The sequence below is a fragment of the Cygnus atratus genome, chromosome 1 (genome assembly GCF_013377495.2).
Source record: "Cygnus atratus isolate AKBS03 ecotype Queensland, Australia chromosome 1, CAtr_DNAZoo_HiC_assembly, whole genome shotgun sequence".
NCBI lineage: Eukaryota > Metazoa > Chordata > Aves > Anseriformes > Anatidae > Cygnus > Cygnus atratus.
The window spans coordinates 62,883,202-62,906,646 of record NC_066362.1 but is presented as its reverse complement, the minus strand read 5'-3'; the positions used below and the strand labels follow the sequence as shown (position 1 = coordinate 62,906,646).

The following is a 23,445-nucleotide window of genomic DNA, read 5'->3' as shown; positions in this document are numbered from 1 at the left end:
GGCCTCTTCTGTGGTGTATTTTAAGTTTTTAGCTCTTTTAAGTTTAGAGCTCTTCGAGCTCTTACTTTTCCTGTTTTCTACCACTTACAATTTAGCAACTGTATGAGTAAACCATTGGGTACAGGAAGCATGTCTGAACAGTAAGGCTGGAAACTTCATACAACATACATGAAAACAGAGCAGAGGCGATGAAGAAAAAAGAGTGAGAGAAATATATTTACATATTGGCATCTTGGTTCCTATGCTATACAGTGTAAGTATGGACCTTCCTGTTAAGACTGCCACTTTATTTATTTATTTATTTATTTATTTGTTATTATAGGTTCTTTATGAACACCAAAGCATGTGTTCCTGGAGAAGAGTTATTTTTCACTAATTGCAAAACTATTTGAGTCGTATTTTTCAAAGCTTGACCCAAGTTCTACTGACTCTGGCAAGTGCTACCTATTTAACTGCTAGTTAGTGACACTGGTAAACTTTAGATCTGGTATGTAACTCTATAATTCCTTACTGATTAACATCTTATGCACTGTTTATTGCTGTGCAGGATTGGCTCCCTCATCTTACAGTTTCTGAAGTGTTGGAATTATTAGTAAGCAAATTTTAATCTACATGAAACAACTGAAGTAAAACACAAGGCAACACATTGCACATATAATAACAGAACACCCTATAGGAGGGTTTCATTTTCAGAGGAAAAATCAAATAAATCAGTTTCTTACATAATTAGCTGAGAATAAGGTAAGGCTTGTGAAAGTAAGCAGTCATTGAATACTAGAATATTTTTCCTATTTTTGTGTGTGTTTATTGTTAATGGTTTAGGTGAGGACAACTTATTCAGCCTGAAAGGCTGAAATCCAAAAACTAAATGCTTTCTCCTAAATTTCATACACACTAAAAAAAAAAACAAAAAACCAGAATGAACTAAGCACTATATCTGCATGTTCCAACCCTTTGTGATGAAGAAACTTGGATTAGAATTCAGTGACAAGATTAGCAAGCCTTTTCATCCAGATGTTTATCAGCATCCCTCCCCACAGCATCATCTGGTATGGCATTTCAATTTGTCTAAGACCAGTGAACAATCCAGGTATTCTAACTTACTGAAATTGTTCTACTTGTCAGCTAAAAATCTCACACATATGCCTGTATATATATATATAATGTTACTAGGATATTATTCCATTATTTCAAGACCCTAAACACATTTAATTTTAAAGGTTGGGAACATAGCTCTTAATTTTACCTTATATCTGAGCTTGATCAAATAAAGCGTACATAGTTGTGGTTTTCTGGACATGTGCCAGAGGCTGTTCAGGCCAGTTTGGTAAACCCCACAGTTAAAATAAATATTTTCAAGAATTCACAAAATTCTGAAAACTGCCCTCATTATGAGACCATAACTCTCTTGTACTTCTCTCTCCAGGAAACATATTGCTCATACTCATACTGGTGAGCAAATCCAAGTCCTCTTTGTCTTCCTAGTCATGCAGACCTACATTTCCCTGTCCAGCAGGTATGCACAGCATGAAAATATTTGGGAAAAGAAGCATGGGAAGTCTCTGGCTCTATCAAAAGAATGGTGTGAAGCTTCTGTCAATGAAGCAGTGTCTAGTACTTCTCTGTCCTCTGTTCATCCCTGCTACCCTATAGATGGCAGTCCAGCTCATGCTTAAGGACACGGATGACAGACTGTTTTGGTTATCTCTACAGAACAATGGACGGGAAATTTTTCTACATAAATAACATAGTTTAAAAAACAAAACAAACAAAACAAACAAACAAACAAAACAAGCAATCAAAAAACACTTGTTTCCCCCTTCTTCTCAAATTCTAGCCAGGGAAGATGAGTTTGGATTTCTATGTTAACAAAGATAATGGCTGGACACTGGTATTTTTCCTGATGGTAGCTTGTCATCTGTTCTATGAGTGAATTGCACACACCTCCTTTTCTTGCTTACAACAACAACAAAATAACAACTTCTGTTTCCTAACTTTCCTTCCCTGTGTCTCTTGAGTTTTGCTAGCAACCAACAGCAACACAGATACATCTACTAGGGGACCATAGGCAAAGGGCAGCCAGCAAATAACATTTTAAACTTCAAGTATTTTGAGCCTCTCATGTCTCTCACAGGATCCCAACCCCATAAAAATCTGCTAACAAGTGCAGAACAGGCTCTGCTCCTTAATAGATGGTTACTTTGAAGGACAGGGTATTTTCCTGCCAGGAAAATGTTAATAGCTCTTGTTAAGCAGTGACTTTTTGTGATGTACTATTTAATTAATAAACCTAATTTACATTTGTACAGTGAGCCATGAGGATGATGGTATGTTCTCAGATTTTTTTAGTAATTAAATTTTATGGCTTCCTAAGCATCTTATTCTCTGTGCTTAAAGGAAAATATTGACTTTTTTTTTTTTCTTTCCAGAATCTGCTGATAAACAGGATGCTCTGCCATCATGAACTACAATAGAAAAATGAAAATATCACATTAATGGTTTTGGTAATGGTAACACATTACTTACTGTGGTGGCACAGTGGATGTCTTTCCATACATTGGCTTCCCTGGAGAGATCTGAGACTTCAAAAAGGTTATCAAGAATTACTTCCCCAATCATGTCATGTCTAGAAAATCTGTCAAAATCATAAACACTGAAATGCAATTTCCTGTTGCTGAGTTGATCATAGGCTACAGGAAACTGAAAGGTTTCATCAAAGACAGGATTTAATGTCTTTCTGTGAACTCGTGTCTGAAACTTCTTTTTCCTATCTGGAAGCAGATATATCTTAACGTAGGGGTCGGATGTTCCTGTGAAGTCTTTAGCAGGCAGATCTAAGGCTTTGATAATTGTGACAGCCAGAAGTTCATTCTCATAATCATACCGGAGAGTGAAATTAAGTTTTCCACATGTTTTCACATCTTCTTGTTGCCCGTCAGAATCCACAGACTTCTGTTTGTAGAGTTCTGGTTTTATTCTTCCAATGCTGGTTGTTGTCTCTCCCCTTTGTAAAATTGGATCTGTCCCCATGTTAAAATCAACACTGGACACTTGCATCTGTCTTGGCAAGTGCCTCCTGAAAGAATTGTGCCTGCACACACACACACAAAATGAGCCATAGTTACCTCCAGAAAAAGACCTGGCTATTACTAAATAGAAAATACACCGAGAAGACTAAATTAATAAGGGTTTGTATCTTTAAAATAATTTTAAAACAATCCCCCAAAGGTTTTACAAGTGTTAAAATGTCTTTGAGAGGAAATGATCATTCAGAATGAACTTCTTGACCCGAGAGACATCCAGTGTCCCGGCAATACATATATTTATCACCTCATTTTCAAGCTATGCAGCTGAAACTGCATTGAGGTTCTTTCGGAGAACAAGTTCACAGTTCCAGCATTACTTGATCCCACTGTGCTATTGCATGGACAAAATGTAGCCATGAAGAAAAAAAAAATCACCTACAGACAACAGACTTCCTCCTTTGTTGTTTGGAGGCATTCGTTGGCTGTTTTCCAATTAAATGTTTACCATGCTTAACACTGATTGCTGTGAAAGGCCTGAAAAGGCCATGCAAAGCTTAGTTTGGAAGTTTTCAGCATAGTGCTTTGCCATCATACAACATTTTATGTGTATCTATTGGGTATTCAGTACACTGAGGTACAGGTTGCCTTCTCCAATAACAGTGTGAACATTTTGTTCTGGCTGCAATACATTTCAAAGTTTTGGGTAACATTTTTCTGTGATAGTTTTTATTTTCCTTATGTTTTCATACTCCTCTACGTATTATATTAGAAAACTGATTCATGTACTCGTACCAAGAAACATTATGTTTAAATCATTGTAATTCTGAATACTGTGTAGCATATATGTACATATTTATGGACTTATCCTGATTCACGAACATCAATAGAAATTTTTACCTTTTCTAAGATTGAAATCAAACCTCTGGTATGCCATGCAGTTTTAAAGTAGTATAAAAATGTTGACCAAAAGGTTTCATAGAATTAATCATTAGCAGATTCCATTATGACCATACTGTCCGGTTTATTTTTTGGACATTTTCATATTTCCTTGGTACTTCACTACCCTTACAATCTGTACTGGAAATACTCACTACCTCCTCCTGTGAGCGTACTTAGTTGCCATTAAAAAACAATTTAATTGTCAGAATTTCCTCTGCTTTTTGCAATCAATTGCTTATTAATGCCAAATGCAGCCTTGCCTTATTGCTTGGTTTCCCTGTGGTGTTGTGTTCTGAAAACAAGAGGTGTCACAGCTGTGTGTTTCTTTCTTTAAATCAGAAATGCAAATTGTCCATTTGAAAGCAACCAGGACTCATTTTATAGATATTATTTGTATTTTTGCTGTAAGTGAAGTGGTTGCAGAAGGCACATAGCACAAAACTACTGCAATTTAGCTGGGCAGAGATACAAGAGGGTAATCTGCAGCCATTAAATAATAGACAAGAATGTTTCCCATTTTGGCTCTTTCAGTACTGCTAGGTGTAGGGAACAGTCCGGCTATAACAAAAGAATAGGGGAGGGAGAACTTCATAGGCCAGGTTTGATGTAGCTCCAAAAAACCCAGGTGTTTTGATCTCAAATTTAGATGAATAATACACCCCTCTCATAATACATTCTACCTTTCATTTGTTTCTTAAATGTTTAAGCTCCCCAAATTCATAGCATATGATGTCCATGCTGGACTGGAGTGAGGACTAGGAAGGCCCTAACTAGACAGAAAACATAACCATGTCCTCAGGGAGTTTCAGGGCTTCCTTTGAGCCTTTGCCCACTGGAAAGTCCTGTCTCATAGGTGTGCCAAACACAAGGGAGGAACTGAAATCCACCCAGAATGTAGTGGCAATAAAAATTTGGGCATGCAGTGATTTATGTGCTAGCTGTCTAGTATCTCTGACTTTCTGCCTATGCAGGGGAAACAGTGAAAATGCCTGCATGCCATTTCCAGTGTGAATGAAATTGGATACATGACAAACTCTTTTTTTTTTTTTTCCCTAGAATTTGTTGCATTTATGAAGATCTGAGTTAATACTTGTAAATGTAACATGTAAAAACATGAATCTATGATTTCTAAGGTGCCAACCTCCTTTCAAATTGTCAAACGTTGCGTACAAAAGATCCTCTAGTGAAGACAGTCATTGTTGTGAGGTGTCGCTAAGTAGAACAGTGCAGCTGTATGGCTATGCCCCATGGGAACCAGCAGTGCTTTTGCTCTAGTAAGCCAATGCCCTAATTACATAGTGCCTAGTATCTGTTCTGAGTCACAGCATTTCACCAAGATGGCTAATCGGTCTGTTAATTATTAAGATGGTTCATTGTTGTCATGGCAACATATTTGTCTTCCTTTGTTCTGCAATAACAAAAGACTTAATGACTGTTATAATGAAGTACAAGGATGTCAGGCAACCAGGTTGTGAAGGTGCTGTGAAGCTACTAATGTGTGCAAATCCAGGCACTTTGACCACTACTGGCTTTTACATACCACTCCTATAATAGACGTGTTCTATGACAGAACAAACACTTTTTGAGTGACAGTAAGTCTGCACATAAATCTCTAATATAAAATGTGCTCGTACAGGAATAATGATAGTGTGAAGCTGTTTTCTTACTCAGTAAGATTGACATATGTAAGACTAAAAAGTAGGATAGGATGCTGATTTATGATATGACTTGAGATTTATGACATGTGACTCTGGTCTAGCTTTACTACATGACATTAGAGTGATGTTTTGGAACAAATCCAGGAATGGACACCAGCACTTAAATTGTATTTAGACAGAACTGAGGCTGCTGTTTCCTCCTTGCAGTCATCAAATTCGAGACTTGCTTGTTTTTCTTTAAACTTAACATTTCCAAGCACCTCACTTTTGCATTTATACCTCTTGGGAGCAGACTTACTCTTGTAGAACTGAATGGCAAGTTTCTCTCCCACCTAACACCAAGGAGCTCAAAGCACTCTGAAAGTTAAGGTGAGCATTTGAAGGACGAAATATCATAGAAACAATACACTATATTACAGAATAACTTCACAAAGTTCTGGGAAAAGTGTCTTTCTCTAACACAGAGCAAAAATGCATGTTAATGAACACCACTGATGCAGGAATTCTTCTATTGTAGTAGTTTACTAGCTAATTGGGATCAAGGACTGAAGGACTTTTTTTTTTTTTCTTTTCTTTTTTTTTTTCTTTTAAACTAGCAGGCCTTTTCTTATTATTAGGAACTACGAAAATGGTATCATTCTACTTAAGCAGAAATTTATCATTTCCCTGCACTAACATGTATCACAGATATCAGACACCAGAGCCAGTTTTTAATCATTATGTCATCCAACATTCTGTCACACTAAAGAGAAGAAGTAATCCAGAAAACTGGTCTAAATATCCTGCCTTCATCTTATATATGCCATTCTTGGCAATAATAATTAATATGGGCTGTGGGAAGGTTTAGACTCACCAAGCAGACATGCAGGGTTATAGAAAAAATGCATTTGCAAATACAGAAAGGATGATTTCTAGGTACTTTTGAAGATACATCTCATTCTAAACACTTTGTAACAAGGTGTTTTGTTGTTGTTTGTTGTTTGTTTTTGTTTTGCTTTTTACGCCCTACTATTAATTGGTTAAAGTGGGACAAGCAAGGCTACACAAGGGAAAGGAACTGTCCCTCTCAGGAAAGATTTAAAACTGGTAATCTAGACAGGGTAAAAAGAAAAAGCTCCCTTACATCGTAGAGGAAGAGTATGATTGATGACAGGTTTTAATTTTGTAAAACTGTCCTTGGCCTCAGGGATATTTTATGTATTTAGATCCCAGTCCAAATCACTCTGGAGGCCTGTGGGAATATTGTCATAGCCTGAAGTAGCTCTGGATCATGTCCCTGGAACTTTTTTCCCCTATATTACCACAGAGAGTTTTCAAGTCTGTTTGCCAGCTAGCTATTTCTTCTGTCTGTTCAGGAGGTCAGAGAGTCCAATCACCTACAGATTTACCTGTTGGTACATGATGGATAAAACTCTTCCAATTAATATCCAATTAGATAGCAGCCAGTTGCATAATATCTTTATCATGCTAAGCTGTGTCAATTTTGGTCCCTCTGTGTCTCCTATAGCAGTTACCATGTCAGAGCTGTTTTTCCAGTATTTTGGAACTGTTCCTAAGAGAGACTTGGATACCGTGCTCCCCCTCTTAGCAGATGGATATAGTAGTTGGAGTCAGGCACAACCAGGGCAATGTGGCCTCAAGCCAGCTGTATAGTCTCACCATTCAGCATAGTTCAGCTGCTAGAGACAGTCAGACCTCCTTTGGATGGAGTATTCTAATTTTTGGGAGCCTTCTGTGGTTGCCTGTTGGCTGTTCCCCGTTGTTAGAATAGCTGGAAAAAATGCCTTTCTCTACTCACCAGCTCAATGAATGCACTGAGCAAGCAAAACACTGTCTTAGGGACTCTCAGAAAGCCAGCAAAATATGTGCCCACTAAAGGTAAAGTATGTGTCTTCTCTAGTCCTGTGCCTCCAATGATTATTGTGAATGTGAGGGATATTTCTTTTTCTTGTTTTGTTTTGCTTTTGTAGCTTACGTTGATTTAGCAAATAGTCCATTGAGTGAAAGCCACTTATATAGCATTTGTACTCTTACTTATAGCATTATGCAATACTTCAGGTGCCTCTTTTAACTTTCAGTTTCCCATATTGTGTTTATAAAACATTTCTTTTTAAAAAATATTTGTGTATTTATTTTTTATGTAAGAAATGATCTTTGTAGTTCACTGTCTACTTCCCATGCATTAAATTGCTGACAGTATTTGAAGAAAACCCTGTTCGATACTACAGGTCACTGCACATCTCTTCTTCACTACTTTACAAGATAACTCAGTATCTGTGACAAAATGAAAGTTTGTGTCCTTCACTTTAATACAAAAGAAATCACTGCAGCAATATTATGTGCTTGACTTTTATTTTAAAATCTATATAGAATCTATACTGCTTTAATGTCAGTCTGTAAGGGTCTACATTCTTAGACTGGGATTTTAATTCCTTTATAAGTGGCAAACCGTGTCTTGAAGAAATGTGCCATCAAAAACAAACCTGCCATTTATTTAATGAAGAAGAAAACTCTCAACTGCAAAAGCAACTCCTATATCTACAAAAATATCTCTGTGAAATGACAGACTTGCAGTACTTGGAAAAATCACACTCAGATTGATTTTCCTATATACAAAACCTAAAAAGGAAAAGCTTAAAGTAGCAGTAACCTATGTATTTACAAGAAGAAGACAGAGATTTGATCTTCACATGTTAAAACAGTGAGGTAGATGAAGGTGGTAGCACCACTTATTTTGGAATATTCTGTTTAACTTCACATGACTGCCGTTTCACCCATAACTGGTAAAAACACAGCAAATAACCTATGATATTGGAAGTTTTCAGCAGAATGTTCTGGTTGTACCTTTTTCCAGGAAACGTGCCATAAATGTAAGTGTCCCTTACCTTGATGATGATGTGGGCTCTGTGATCTGCCTCTGCATGCGTGCATGTCTGATCAGATGTTCTTTCAGCGCATTCTGGACCTCTGCTGGTATATCAGGTGAAGTGTGGCTAATTTTCAATGCAGCTTCAAGTACCTTTGTTGTAGGTTTCCCATTTTCTTTAACTTCCTTTTTCTCGCTGGTCTCAAAAACCTCTGTTGGAGCACTCGAGTTGCTCTGAGGGACATTAGTGGCATTGGAAGTGAGGGGTTTGCTTCTCCAGCAGGGCCAACACAACTTCCAAAAGACAAAAAGTGAGACTACCAGCAAAGCGAGCCCGCAGAAGCTGACGACTACTGCTAACAGACTGACTGAGATGTCTGCAAGGAATTAGAAACAGAGATCATCATAACAGACAAACATGGAGAAAAAAAAAAGTAAGAAAGAAACAGGTAAGGAGATAGAAGCATTTTAATCACTATCCCATGAAAATCTTTAAAGTTTTATTTATTTATTTATGTGTTTGTTGGTTTGTTTTTCCTTATTGATATCTAAAATGCCTTTAAAATGTTATCATTCTCCACTATATCTTTTCTAAATTCTCCATTCACTGTTGCACAGACTAGGGGCCAGTAACAATACCACTAGCCACACACTGCCAGTCAGGCTTCTTAGGAAGTAAGGGACTACCCAAATGGCCCCAAATACACCCAGCCATAGTCATCAAAGGGTGTTTGCTCATGAACACTTCTTGCTGAAAAAAAATAAACAACAGTCAACATTTTCTATAAGTGCACATGAAGATAGGTTAATTCAAAACACTGAGGCTGATACAGAAATTTCTTCAGGACTTGTCAAACTTGTGACTTCATGTGCTAACGGCTTCATAAACATGTTAAAACCTAACATTTACCTGGATAAGCAGGAACAAGATATAGTCTGTCACAAACGACAAGTGGCAGGGGTTAAATCTTAAGCTCTGATAGACCATGACAACACATATATGTTGGTATCTAAAATTATGCTCTGAAAATGAAGCTGGCTTCAGAGTACACTATACAATGCCCTGGGTTCTATGGAGATCTTACCGTACACTTAGCTACCCCTGCTGCCCTGCATTTGACTTTTTCTGCCACAGTGGATTAACATATCCAATAGCACTGTCAAAGTAAGGAGAACAGATTTCATACCAACTAAATTCTGGGAACAGATGTGCATTTTAGGAAATGGTGGATCACCAGAAATGCCAATTGGGCCCTAATTAGGATTTTTATTCTGTGTGACATGTTTCAGTTTGATTTTTCCAGTATCATGTAATCTTATAAAATTCGACTTTAAAAATCCCTTTCCTTTTGAAAAGAGGCTTTTTTATGCTTTAAAAATATTCAATAAGCTCTTTTTAAATGCCCCTCAAGTAATAGCTGCTGCTGCTTCTTACAACAAGATTTGACAGTTTAACAGCTAATATTTTGTATCCATAGCTCCAGGCTGCAGACTACTAAACTGAACTCATGGAAAAGTACAACCAGAGTTTGAGCATATTTTTTTTCTAAAGGCTCACAGGAAGAAAAATAGTCCTCTAGGTGTGTATTGAATCTATGAAACAATATGTATCTCACAAATACTTTTGGGATATTAAGTTTCCACAAGATCATTTAGGAAATTTTTCTTTAATTTACAAATACATTTATCAGTAACAAATCACAGAATCATTAAGGAAATCTTCTAAGGAAAAGACCTCCAAGATCATCTGGTCCACCCATCCCCCTACCACCAATATCACCCACTAAACAATACTGAGCTTAAGGCCCATTCGGCATGAAACTAGGTGAGAACAGTCAACATAAACAGAAGATGTTTGTAGTTTGGGTATTTGAAAGACATGCTTCTACTTAACCTTACTTCATATATATCCTGGCCAGCTTCATGGAGGAATCAGCAGGGGATGTGCTTCTGCACTTAAAGCATTTGGCACTAACTGTTGCCCTGACTTGAAGAGAAATATGCCTCTATGAACCTTTTCTGACAGTCCTAGGAAAGGTGTCATCCTTTTCTGCCTGTAGTTAAATGTCAAAATGTAGCCCTTGGAATATCCATGTCAGCTTAATGAGAAATTCATATGGCAAATTCTGATTTAAGATGTCCATAAAATGAATGGATGCATAATTATACCTAATAGCAATGTAACACAAGAAGCAAACAATACTTTTGCATATGATTTTTTATAGAGAATTAATGCCTGATATGGGTTATTAGGCTATTTGGTTTGATCTACTGTTTACACTGATATCTTTTCTGAGCCTGATAATTTTTATTTCGCTTGTGCACATTCCGCAGCAGTGTCTGATCTTGACAGCAAGAGAAGGCATTAGGAGATGCTGAGTTTACATCTTGTTTCAACGATTAATCGCTTTGTTGCAAATTTGTATTTCTGACTTGTAATTCTGTAGTTCTAATTTACAGTCATTGCTTCTTTCATGTCTTCGTATGAGAGATTAAAAGCTATGATTTGCTTCATAAGACATGCCTAAGCAAAATGTGCTGGGAGAAAAAAAAACCACAAACCCTGAAAGTCAATCACCTACACCAGTCCCTTGAATGGTTTTAACCTGGGGCACTTCATACTGTCCCAGACAATTCCTGGGCATGGATCAGGAATTACAGAAGACCAACAATCACTCTTTATAGGCACTTTGGATGTGGTCCTTATATTTTAGTAGAAGACAGACTTTAAGTATATGGACAGAGTCTGTGACATGTGAATTGGCCTCAGTGCCAGAGAACGGTCATAAGTAAATTTAAGAAGTGAATACAGAGGTATGCCCCATTGAAATAACTCTTTTTGGTTAATTCTCCATTCTCAAATCTTGACCAAATGTAAAACTCTAGCAAAGGGTTAATGATTTTTTCAGAAAGCAACAAAAAAGAAAACCAAAAAGAAATTCAATTTGGGGTCATTTGCAGTATTTCCAGCTCAGTTTAGATGTGGTTGGCGTAACTAGGTTATGTTTTGAATTGAAGGCTTTTAGAACTGAAAATTATAATTTTTCATTTAGAAAATGTTGAAACAGGATGTGTAACTACTTTGAAATAGCTGAAATCATTTCAAAACCAGAAATATGATCATAGATGCCTTCCAGCAGTTACAATTTGATGAGCAGACGCTATCAGCTGAAAAACGTTCTAACAAAGCATTTCTAGCCAATCTTATTTTAAGTTTTTAACTGCAAGATACTTTTCAAGCCTTCAAATAACTTGGTGTCTCTTTTCAACACCTACTCTAGTTCTTCGACTTTCTATATATATATATTTTTTATATTTTTATTATACTATTTTAAATTCTTTCTAACTCAGTACCAAAATCTTTACAGGCATTGTAAATTTCATACATTTAAATAATCACTTGAAACACCTGAAGTCTTAAGAGCAGCAAAAATATGCAGGAGCTATTTCTAGAGATAGTTGTACAAATTACAGTCTCCATATTTGCTATTTAATAATAAGTTAAAGAGTTTCACATATTGCACTTGATAGTACAACAAATACTTAAACAAAATCATGAAATACAGTAATTGTCAGGAATTGGACCAAAAAATAGTTCATTAGGATAAAAATATATTTATTTCATTTACAGCCATAATTGCTAAAAAGCAACCCGTATACCATATACATTAATGTGAAAATCATGTTGTTTCATTTCCTCACTTCTGACAGTCCCTTGGTTGAGTAACTATTGTGAAAGATTTGCTGTTATGTGAAGACTGGAATCATCTGTAGAACAGCAGTAAATGGAGCTTCCTAGACACTTTACATGTTACGCTGGATGTGTCTCATGTATTACCTCTTAAGAGGAAGCTTGGTTTGAAAAAAAAAAAAAAACACAAAACAAAACCAAATAAAAAAGCCCCCAAAACATTAAGAGATGGTTCTGCAGACAAGGAGTTTCTTCGCACCCCCATTAAGGAAAGCTGCTTGGTAAGAAAAATGGGTACCAAAGGATGGCTGTGTCTTTAGGCTGGGTTTGTACTTTACTTATGTAAGTGTTATTTAAAGATGGTGACAACTTCAAAGACTGCCTAGGTTTTTAGAGGCAGGAGAACACTCACTCTTCTGAGACAATGTTAACTGTCATTGTTGTAAACATTGTTCTCACTTAAGAAAAAATAATTTTCAAGCACAAGCAGTTTTTTTGACAACTCTTTTTCCAAACTGGTAATTACACCTAGTCTTCAATGCTATAAGTTTGCACAGAATAGGACATCTTTCTGCATACTCATCTGGGTGTACAGAATTATGTTTTTGCCATTCTTGTTCACATACTGGATAATTTTAGCAATGTGAGGAAATTTCCCATTCTCTCACACCCTCTTTTGATCAGTGGGAAATCTTTCACTGATTTCATTGGAGTTAACATTTCACTCATGCTGATTTTTCTTTACCGACCTCTCTTTAATGTCATCTTCATAGTCTTGATAAAATGTCATGACTGAAATGAAGTGTCCTGTTTCTTCATGGTTTTCTATTTAAAACTACTATTTGAAGATGCACAATATTGGACAATTTTATATTTCTCATTTGAGAAAGACACACCTACTTGGGTAATGCCTGAATTATATTTACCTCACAATCTTCTCTCTGCATTTTTTATAAATATCCTTGGAAACACATTCAGCATAAGAGGATCCTTGACAGCCAGTGTTTGATATTAGGCAAGTGCTGCAGAAACATACTTTTTTTTTTTTTTTTTTTTTTCTGGGTGTAAGGAATGTTTTGAGCAATGGTTTCTGTACTATCATTTGCAACAATTTTTTGTTTGAAATTTGCCTCAGAAAAGTTCTGCATATGAATCCATTCTCGAACATGCACACTGGCAGACTTCCATGTGCAGACCAAATTAAGTTCATTTCCATTTCAGTCAGTGCCCTGAAAACATAAGGCCCTTAGTGCTTAGCTTGGGAAAAAGGATACTCCACCAACACATGGTATTGAATATAAAGAGAAGACCAGCTTATGTGGTGATGTGGCTGTCCACATGCATAAGTGGCAGGCAGAGCAAGGAGGGAGCAGTCACCTACATTTGTGTCAAGTCACAATATTTGGTCTCTCTCACATCACATCACATGCCAGAAGATATGCAGAAGTGCAGTCAGTCACATTGCTCCTGCTGGGGTAAAGGAGATATGGACAAGCCTGCAGTACAAGACTGTATATTGGACTCATACTTCAGGACTGTTGCAGAGCCCAACGGCCTTGCTCTGACTTTAGAAATGTACTGTGAGTGTTCTTAGCAGGCAGGAGATGCATTACATCTGACATGGACCAAGCTAAAGAGAATGTACTTTTGCCAACAAAGCAACAGCAGGAAAGGAACTTCTGGAAAAAGAGGGCTTGTATCCTCTTTTGACCCCCTTCTTGGTCTATAGCTGATCTTGGATCTCTTAAATATTTAAAGTTCAACTTCACATAAGGTTTTCTCAAACCTATTTTCTTTAACTATTTTTTTCTCTCTTGTTAATCATCCATAAGCAACTCTACCACCTCCATAGGGATCACTCTGAATGGAATTCTGTAGTCTGGAATATCAGCAGTTGGCTCATTCAGATAAATTAATATGTCTCTGATTTTCCAGAAGTTTGAAGAGAAGCGGGAGCTTTATCAATTATAAATGGTCTGGGTCCAATAAATCTCCTTTACTTGTATAAACTAGTTGTCCCAGCCCATCATTTCTGCTGTTAAGTTTTCCTTGGGGAACTCCGAAGAACATCAAAAGTTGCAGGTGTTCATTTTCACTTGGCATTAGCAGATCTTCCACAGTTACCTCTGTATCGTCTAAATCACCACATATAGGGATATAGCATACCTCACAAAGTGGCAGGCGCAGTCTCTCATATTTTCTCTTAACCTGAACCTGTCAAAACACCTGACTTACACTTCAAACTACAAAAATAATCTTTCACTTAAAAGTATGTAGTATCCTCTACTGTTCTCACAATGAAACACACTTTGAAGAACTTCCTCAAATCTTTTGACTCTTGCCCTGTTGTGAATATGTTCCCTCCTATGCTGCTAATTCAGTCTGATGTCTGAACTTGTTCAAAATAGCCATCACCACCTCCTCGCTCATATATCACTTAGTGCTAACAGAACTCTAGGGTAGAATGTTTCTTAGCAGCAAGGGAATCGAATGAAGTCAGGTATGACTGTGATTTACTGCATCTTTAGAGCAAATAAAATTATTAATCTCTTGTCAAAATCATTTTATCTGTTATATTGTTTATTAATGCATCTGATAATCTACTTCTGTCTAACCACAAATGGAACATCCTCTTTTACTAATTAAAATTCCCTATATAGGCCTTTAGACTTTAGGATGTACAGTAGATCCCGGGTATTTCCCAGAAGCTTGTTAGCTTTCTCCTATCTCTATACATCACCTTCTGCTTTCCAGAAATGAGAAGGAATTTGCCACAGCAGCAGTGTATCCATAAGTCTTGGTACATGATTTTCATGCTGTATATAATTAAAAAGGATGGCTTTTACTTTGCCTGGCTGGATCATTGTGTTTTGCCTGTAGTGTAGGAAGCAAAAGACATTGGACTGAACATTGGCCTCTCCACTCCAACATACCAAATGTAAACTCTAAGCCTCCACTTCCAAGGCTTTTTCTGGCCTACCTGTTAAGCTACTTTCCTACTTGTTAGTTCTCACTTAATCTCAAAAGGAGATAAATTTCCATCTCTGCTCAGCCCCTTTCCCCCCTCTGCCTTCCATTAAACAAACAAAAAACAAAACAGCTTTGAGCTTGGTCCCATTCTGCTCTCACACTTGCAAGCATATCTAAACATCTGCAAGAATACCTCATTATCCTCTCTCAGAAAAGAAAAAAACATGAAAACACATCATAGGCCCTTTGGACAGCCAACAGTTATGAGCATGTTGTAGCTACAACCAGGTTCACATAGTTTAAGTGTCATTTTTTGGTTAAGTTTATTCATACATAGCATTATATAATGAACATATCACACATGATAAGACCTAGCAAAACACACAAAATTGGCATTATTACAGATTTGTCCCCCAGCTGTTGTAACCATTTCTGTATTTTTTCTTTGCAAAACATGTACGGAGGAAGATTCCTTTATAAATGCTTGCCTTTACTGTGCATCACTGTTGTCTGTGTGTTGAGCACTTCTGCATTGTTGTGACTGTCTTCACATTACTGTAAATAAATCTGGCTTCTGTGGTGCGTTTACCCTTCTGTTCTACAACTACATTGCTGAATTAGCTGTTTCTCTGTTTTTCACAGCTTGTTAACATCCATTCCAGAAAGCAGTTTTCAGTAACCCTTCACTTTTTTCTTTTTTCCCCCAAACCATATTTCTCTCTGATAATAATTTTGCTCTGGCCAGGTGATGAGTTATACCATAAACAATTTGATCTCTCTGTTAACTGTTCAAAAGTTTATTATTTATTTTTCTCACATTTATTTGTAACAGAATGCTCAATTGTTTCACACAACAGTTACTTTCTTATGAAGAAATATGTTCCTTTCTTGTATGATAATCTCACACTGATCACAGTAGTCTTCACATTTGTAGTCCCGTTTGTGCTTGCTTTTGGCACAGTTGAGAAGCACTTATAAGCACACTACTGGATAAATCTTTTCCTCTATCCCCCTAAATGTAACCAGGTGGTTCAAGTATATCTGCAGCTTATACTCTTCATGTGTATACCCTCACATGCATGTACACACAAGTATGTTTAAAGGAACCAGGGCTGATATAAACCACCAACTGCCATAATCAGGATGGGAACTGGCAGAAAAGGAGCTGACAGCCAACAGAAGACTCATGCTGGCTGCAGCAGAAGGACCCCCCATGACATTGCTCTTCAGGGAGGCATGAGGCTATATTACAGAATGGCCATGCTTAGGATGCTCTTGAGTTTTCTTACTCCTGTACTTCTGTAGTAAACTGTGAATCAGAGGTGGGGTTGGAGACATGTCAGGTTAAAGTTCTATGGTAGTAAAATAATTGTGAGTGGAATATTTAGGTGAATAGAAAACAATCCTGTAGAAGGTGATTCTTGTTGCATGGTCAACTTTAAAAATAAAAATTAAAAAATCATTATCTGACAATCAAAAGAGCAAGAGCAAACATCACCCTCAAGAACTCTCTAGCCACTCACCAGATGACTAAAATGCCCTCCTGGCAGGGAAAGAACTGTGTTCCCAGCTCTGTTATGAACATTGGTTCCCCATAAGAATGGATAATGAGGTTATTAAGCTCTGCAGGACCAGCAGGCCTAACAAAGCAAAGACAGCAGTAAGTGCCCACTATTTGCAGAGGATATGTGATAGCAGTGAATTTTGAACATGTCCCTAGAGCAGGAAGCCTAACTTCCTCTCAGTACGCCTTATGCAACTGGCTTCAGAAATGCTCCCAGCTGGGACTTTGATATGCTTGGCTCCTTAAAATGAGGAGGGATGCTTAACTGACAAAACAAAACAAAACAAAAACCAAAACAAATAAACAACAACAACAAAAAAAATGGAGTTCCTTATTGATCATATAGCCTGAATGTAAATACAGGTATAACCAAGCTGTACCTATGAATTTTGGGCATTTCTAGAAGATAATTTATTTGCATTAAAGATGAATTTTATTAGGTGCAGTCCTGCACACATCTAGCTCCCATATATTTTCTACCTGAACTCTTCCCATTTTTTGACAAACATCTTAGTAATTTTGCCCGAATCTACTGGGCATAAAGGAGGTGTAAAAAATAAATAAACCAGTTGCACATCTAATTCAGCATTTTACCAAAACCATTATACTCCAGAAGAAATCTCACTGTCATCTAACTATATAGAAGTACCATAAATGTAAACAGCTTCCTAATCTTTTTTCTTGAGCATTCCCCTGAGATAAGAGAATTAATAGTCCTTGTAATTACCAGGGCAGAAGATATAACAGCAGATGTTGTAGTTTCACTAATTGTCTAAAGCTCTTGGAAATTTACAAAATGAGTTCTCTCAATAAGACTCTTTCCTATGAGTTCCATGGATTAATTATCCATTACACTAAATATGATTACCCCTTCTTGACCCAAGCAGTGAGCAGTAATTGAGGGTCCTAAGGTTTTGTTGCTGTCACTGAGAAAAAAAAATGTATTGAAGAATCAGCCATTTCTTTGATGTAATCCCGTTTGTCCACAAAGAATGTCCAAACTCTTATTTCTGTGAGAAAAAGGGGAACCAAACATATGGAGGTTATTTTTTTTTCTTAGCTAGCAGTAAACCTCAGTAGCTCTCTTTCCTGATTTGTTGTTTCATTTATTTATTTTTTATTTTTTATTTTTTATTCTGCCCTTCTAAAGCCATACCCTCTGTTTTTTGTACTGTGTCTCTAGCTCCCTCTTGTGTGTTTGATTCTGTTACCCTTGTCTTGCTTCTTTCTCATATGTAGACACCTACACTGTCAAAACAACAACAACAACAACAAACAGTACCCAGCCTCTCCACTTGCCAGTGAAGCATCCTGGGTCACAGGGTCAATGTTGTCCCATATTTTGCTTTGAGCCAGTGAATTGATGGTGATTCCTCTGAGAAGCTCAGCTGCTTTTTACAGTCCAGTTGAACAGAAAGACATCATCACACCCACCAACAAAACCAGATCACAGCAGTTTTAGTTACCTATTTTAAAATTTTCAAATTCCAGAACATGCTTGTATTCGTGTATTAAATAGAAAAGGTTTTATTTCCTTTTTAACATCTACTCTATTTCTTTCTGAAATGTTTCTTGTACTATCCTTTCCTGTCCAAATACAGGTCTCCTCATCTTTTAGCCTTCTTTCCTCCCATGAAATCTCTTTATTGATTCTTCCTTATACTACATTTGTGACACTTCTAGGTATCTTGTTTTTGAGATGAGAAAAAGTAAATGAATTCAGTGTTCAAAAGGACAATATACTAACCCTATACAGACATTTATTTATTTATTTATTTATCCTTTCTGCACCTCTTTTTATGCTGTCTCATTGACTCTTTGCTTTTTGGATTTGAAAGTTTAGCCGATTCTATAATATAACAACATACAATAATAAACCATCATTCTGTAATCACCCTCTCAGTCTTTTCTTTATCAGCTCCACTTCCTGCAGAACTCCTTCTCACAGTTCAAGTATCTTCTTACTCTTACTACAGTAGATTCTTCACCACACTCTTCAGTGCTTGCTGCAGGGGCTAATGCCTGACATGCTGCACAAAGACCCAGCCAGCAAATAACTGATGATGCGTGTTATCTAGCTTGGGCAAACACTGGGAAAGGGCTTCCCACATCATCATTTGGGGAAGGCTACAGCAAAATACAGCAAAACCAATAGGGCTAAATTAGCCATTGCTCTTCTTTACCCTACAGCTACAGCTGCATGACACCAGAACTGTGGAGAATTTACTCAGCCACAGCAGGATATATCTACCTGATATAGACTCTCACACCAAATACTACCAGCCCATGTACCAGACACCAAAGTTTCAGGAAAACACAAACATTTATGGCTTTATTCTCAGAATGAAGATGGAGAACACTTTAGGTTTCTACCTTTAATGAACAGCAGCTGTGGATGTTCAACACTGTGGACAACATTAACTTTACACATAGAGATGGAAAGGTACTCCACATGCATTTGAAGAGCAGAATAAATACCTGGCTACGGCATGGTTTACCTTTCAATGACCACATTTTCTCAGCCTAGATACTGTATTTACAATCTTTCACTTCAGCAAATTCATGAGAGTAATATTTACATCTTGTCTATCCAAGTGTTTACATATTAAAATATTGTCAATTATCAACAATGACTGTGTGTCTGTTCTTCCTCTGGAGTCATAAAGTATTAAAATATGATTACTAGCACTGTTAGTAATTGATGAGACAATGTTTAATTTAATGTGTGTGCCAATAAAATCGACACCCTTAATGTTTTTCTTTTAGGAGGAAAAAGTTAGATTTAGGAACTCAGTTGAGATGTGGGACCATGTGATTCAAGCCCCTTCTTGGTTAATTGTCTTTTTTTTTTTTTTTCTAATCTCACAATTGCAACTTTGTTAGGGTTTTTGTATGTAAATCACCAAGAATATTGTTGACTTTGAGGAAATGAAGATATTTGTTCAAAAATGTAGACAATTCTTCAAAAGAAACTTCTGTAATATACAGTGCAACATGAAGGCAAGTGTTGGAGATTCAAAGTTGCTCGACAGCAACACTTGGTTTACCTTGTGGGACATTTCTGTATCTTTCACTACCCACCTGTTTATATATTCACTTGTTTTTTACACTACACCTAATACTGACTCCCTGTGCAGTACTCTCTAAAAATCAGAGAGAGAAACTAATCTTTTCAGAGCCCAGTTTTCAAAGCTTCATCAGGTTATTTTCATGCAACCTTTTACGATTTGGACAAGACAGCTCAAAGAGTGTACATATACTCGTCAGATGGTATTTACGAAGCACAGCAAATCCACAAACCGTGCTGGTGGAAGCATGCTACACCCCCGTGCCCTGGTGCCCTGGCTGTCCAAGCCCTGATGGGTCCGTCCGGGCCCCTCCTGCAGCCTTTACTGGCTGCAAACTGAGCACTTGCCTCAAGCACAAAGCCCCAGGAGAACAGTGCAGGTACCGAAGTCTGAAAGAAGAATCGCTCCTCTCTAAGGAAGGTAGCAGCAACAGTTATTTTGTTTGGTTGGTTGTTTTTTGTGCTGAGATACTAAATATCCTGGTATTTGCAGTAAAATATGTGGGCATTAGAAGGAAAAAAAAAATACTAACAGCTGCCGTGGTAGCGACAGTGCAGCTGGAGCACATGCTCAGAACCTGCTGCTTTTCATGACTTGGTGTCAATTTATTTAATTTGCGCTGTACGCTTGTTATTTGTTGGCCATAATGCAAGCTGTCCTGCTGCATTTATGAACTTACAGAATAGGTTACCGATCAGTTCTGGCAGAAATTAAGAACTTGGACTAATTTTCAAACCCCGTCCTCAAAACCAGCACCATGGCAAAACAGCGGCTCCGGAGTGTAGTGAACAGAAAAACGCAAATGAGCAGAGCCGGTTCCACAAGATCCAGACTGTCCAGAAATCAATGACCGCAGACAAACCCATAAGGAGTCTGGCTGGTTTCGACCCCGACATGTTTTTCTTCTGGCTTCGGAATATTTAAATTTACACGAACTCCCTCATCCCACCCCCCAAAAAATTTTTTTCCCGGACGAGTCCTGGACCAGAGCGACCGGGAGGGCAGCGCTGACTTTACTGTCTCCTGCCGGCAGGCAGAGAGCTCTACCCCAGCTAACAGAGGGGATGCGCACCCCTGTCCCACAGCGCGCTGCCACGGGTCACCGCACGGTGCCTGGAGCCCGGGGACCGCCAGCGCGTAACGGGGCGCCCCGAAGGGCAGCTGAGGAGATGAGAAAAAGGGGACGACGGGGCGCAAAGCCCCTGTGGCACTGAAGCTCTCCCGACTCTGCTGCCCAAGCATCAAACGCAGCCGTCGGTTGCGGGAGGGAGAGGATTTTAAAGCGGGCTGCGAGCCTGCCCCCCCTAATCCCCCCCCATCCGCCCCCTCGGCACGCAGGGAAGGCAAAGGAAAAAGTTGCGCTCTCCGGCCGCCCACGCCGGCGGCAGGACGGGAGCGGCGGCGGGACGGGCGCGGTACCTGTGCCGCCGATGCCCTGGCGGGCGGTCTCCAGGGGGAAGATGCCGGCGCACTTCTCCCGCTCCACCTGCCCGCCCAGGCACAGCTCGGAGATGATCTGCAGCGCCTTGTGGCACAGGCTGCCCACGCCGTCCTCCGCTGGGAAACTCATCTCTTCTGCCCCGGCCGGCCGCTCTAAGCCATGGCCGGCGCGGGACGGCTCCGCACCGGCACCGCACCGAAGCCGCACCGCACCGGCACCCGCGCAGCCTCCCGCGGGGAGCGGAGCGGGGCGGAGCGGAGCGGCAGCGGGGAGCGACGGAGCGGCGGGTGAGGAGCGAGTAAAACCGCGCTCTCATCCGAAGAAGTAGTGAAGGTTGGGGGGGGGGGGTAGACACCAAAAAAAGAAGGGGGGGGGGGAGGGAAAAAAAATCAAAAGAGGGGAAAAAAAAAAAAGCATCCACTTAGCAACGCCTTTTGTGCCTAGCGGGCTTCGGTAGGCGGCTCGGCCAATGGCAGCCCGGCGAGGGGGGCGCAGGTGGCGGGGGGGCCCCTCGCATCCCTCGGGGAAAGTTTGCCTTCCCCGCCCCGCCGCCGGGTGAGGGGCGGCGGCGCCCGGCGGGAGCGCGGCGGGGCGGCGGCGGCGGCGCTCAGGGGCGCCGGGAGCTCGGGGAAGGGGGGGGGGGGGGTGCCGCTAGGGGAGGCGGGTGGGGGCCCCCACGAATCCCCCCCGCTTCCACCCGGGGACTCGGGGGTCTTGCGGGGCTCTTCGGTCGCAGAAGGAAGAAGAAGAGTTTACTGAGCACCCGGCCCCGTCGTTTTTCCCGGGACATCATTTCTTAGATGAGCCGGGCAGTGTAATCTTCAATACTGTCTGCTGAGCAACATCAGATAATTTCATTAACAGCAACAACAAAATAATAAAAGATCTCCAAGATGCTTTTCAGCAGCAGAGTTATGAAACAGTTGACTTCGGCTGTTCCTCTAACTTGCAAAGGAGTTAGAGTAAGCTTGCAATTGTCTGGTGTATTTCCTCAAAAAGTTTTGTGTTTTTTTTTCTTTCTTTCTTTCTTCTTCTTCTTTTTTAAGTTTGTTTATGGATAAAAAGTTCCCTGTACTGTGTGTGTTCGAACACACGTTGAGAAATCAGTACAGCATATACTGCTAGTAGTTGTTTCAGTTACTGGCTGCATAGCAGAACAGGACTTTATGCTTTTTGTTAGTATACTTCCTGACATTCTGATTTTTTTTTTTATGTTTGTGAAGAAAAATGTTTCTACTTCGATGGCATATGTGTCTTTCAATACTTAATTCTAATTAGGCATAGTTGAAAGGAAGTCCGCTAGCAGATTGCTTAACAGCACTGCCTGTAGTCTACTGCTAGTGTGGCTTGGTTTCATAAGCATGAGTGTACTGATGTGCTTTCTTCCCCTGATTTTATTTTTTTTATCTGTTACCTGAATATTAATAACTCTCTCTAACAAAATGCAAAGCTTAACATTTGAAAGCTTTATAACCATCAATAACTGTAAATTATGAAATACTAAAGAAATGTTTACCTAGGTTTAATTCAGAAATTCTGTACTTTGTATAGTATAGATGCTTGTAAAAAAGAAAAGTTGCTTCTAAAAAAGAGCCATTTGGCATTTTGACGGCTCATGCGTTTATGCATACTAATTCATTCACAGGTATTTTTCAAAATCTTAGGAAACCAATAGATTCTGTAGTACACAAACTGTAACAGCTACAGAAATTATGTTCCTCAAAGCTTTTTCATACACATAGCAGGCATTTCAAAAATATCAGATGCTACTAAATACATCTTTCACTGCTCATGCATTTACTGAGACTAGCATTGTCAAAACTCTATGTTATTGCTGCAAAATGTTCTGACAATTCCTAGAATGATTGGACTCTTATTATAACTATTCAGGGCACACAATTGAGGAGCCCTATTTGAGCAGTCCTTTAGCCTTCATAGGGATCTAAATCAGTATGATTATCTCATGAAAATAGTCTTGCTAGCAATAATAATAATAAAAAAGTACATATTTTTCGTTATAGTGAAGGCAACTGGTACCTACTTCCAAACTTCAAAGTATGAGCATATTTACTGTTCACGTGACATTAACAGTGCTGTTCCCAAAATTCCGTCATGCACCACCAACTAATAATTAAGCAGTCTGTTTATCTTTGAGACAAATTCATAACTCTAACAGAAGCTTACAGGAGATACACATACAGACTGATGAAGGAAGGGTCTTG

At 38.9% G+C, this 23,445-nt stretch overlaps 1 protein-coding gene across 1 annotated transcript in view; it reads right to left on the bottom strand.

Annotated features, from left to right (window-relative positions):
* The window catches only part of SYT10 (synaptotagmin 10), a 33,920-nt gene extending 12,568 nt beyond the window's left edge, over positions 1 to 21,352 (bottom strand). Inside the window, exons 1-3 of the mRNA XM_035550875.1 lie at positions 21,202 to 21,352; positions 8,509 to 8,866; positions 2,527 to 3,091 (exon numbers count right to left, since the gene is read on the bottom strand). Of these exons, the coding sequence (XP_035406768.1) occupies positions 2,527 to 3,091; positions 8,509 to 8,866; positions 21,202 to 21,352 (1,074 nt within the window). The remainder of the gene's footprint in view (positions 1 to 2,526; positions 3,092 to 8,508; positions 8,867 to 21,201) is intronic.
* Positions 21,353 to 23,445: the final 2,093 nt, after the last annotated feature.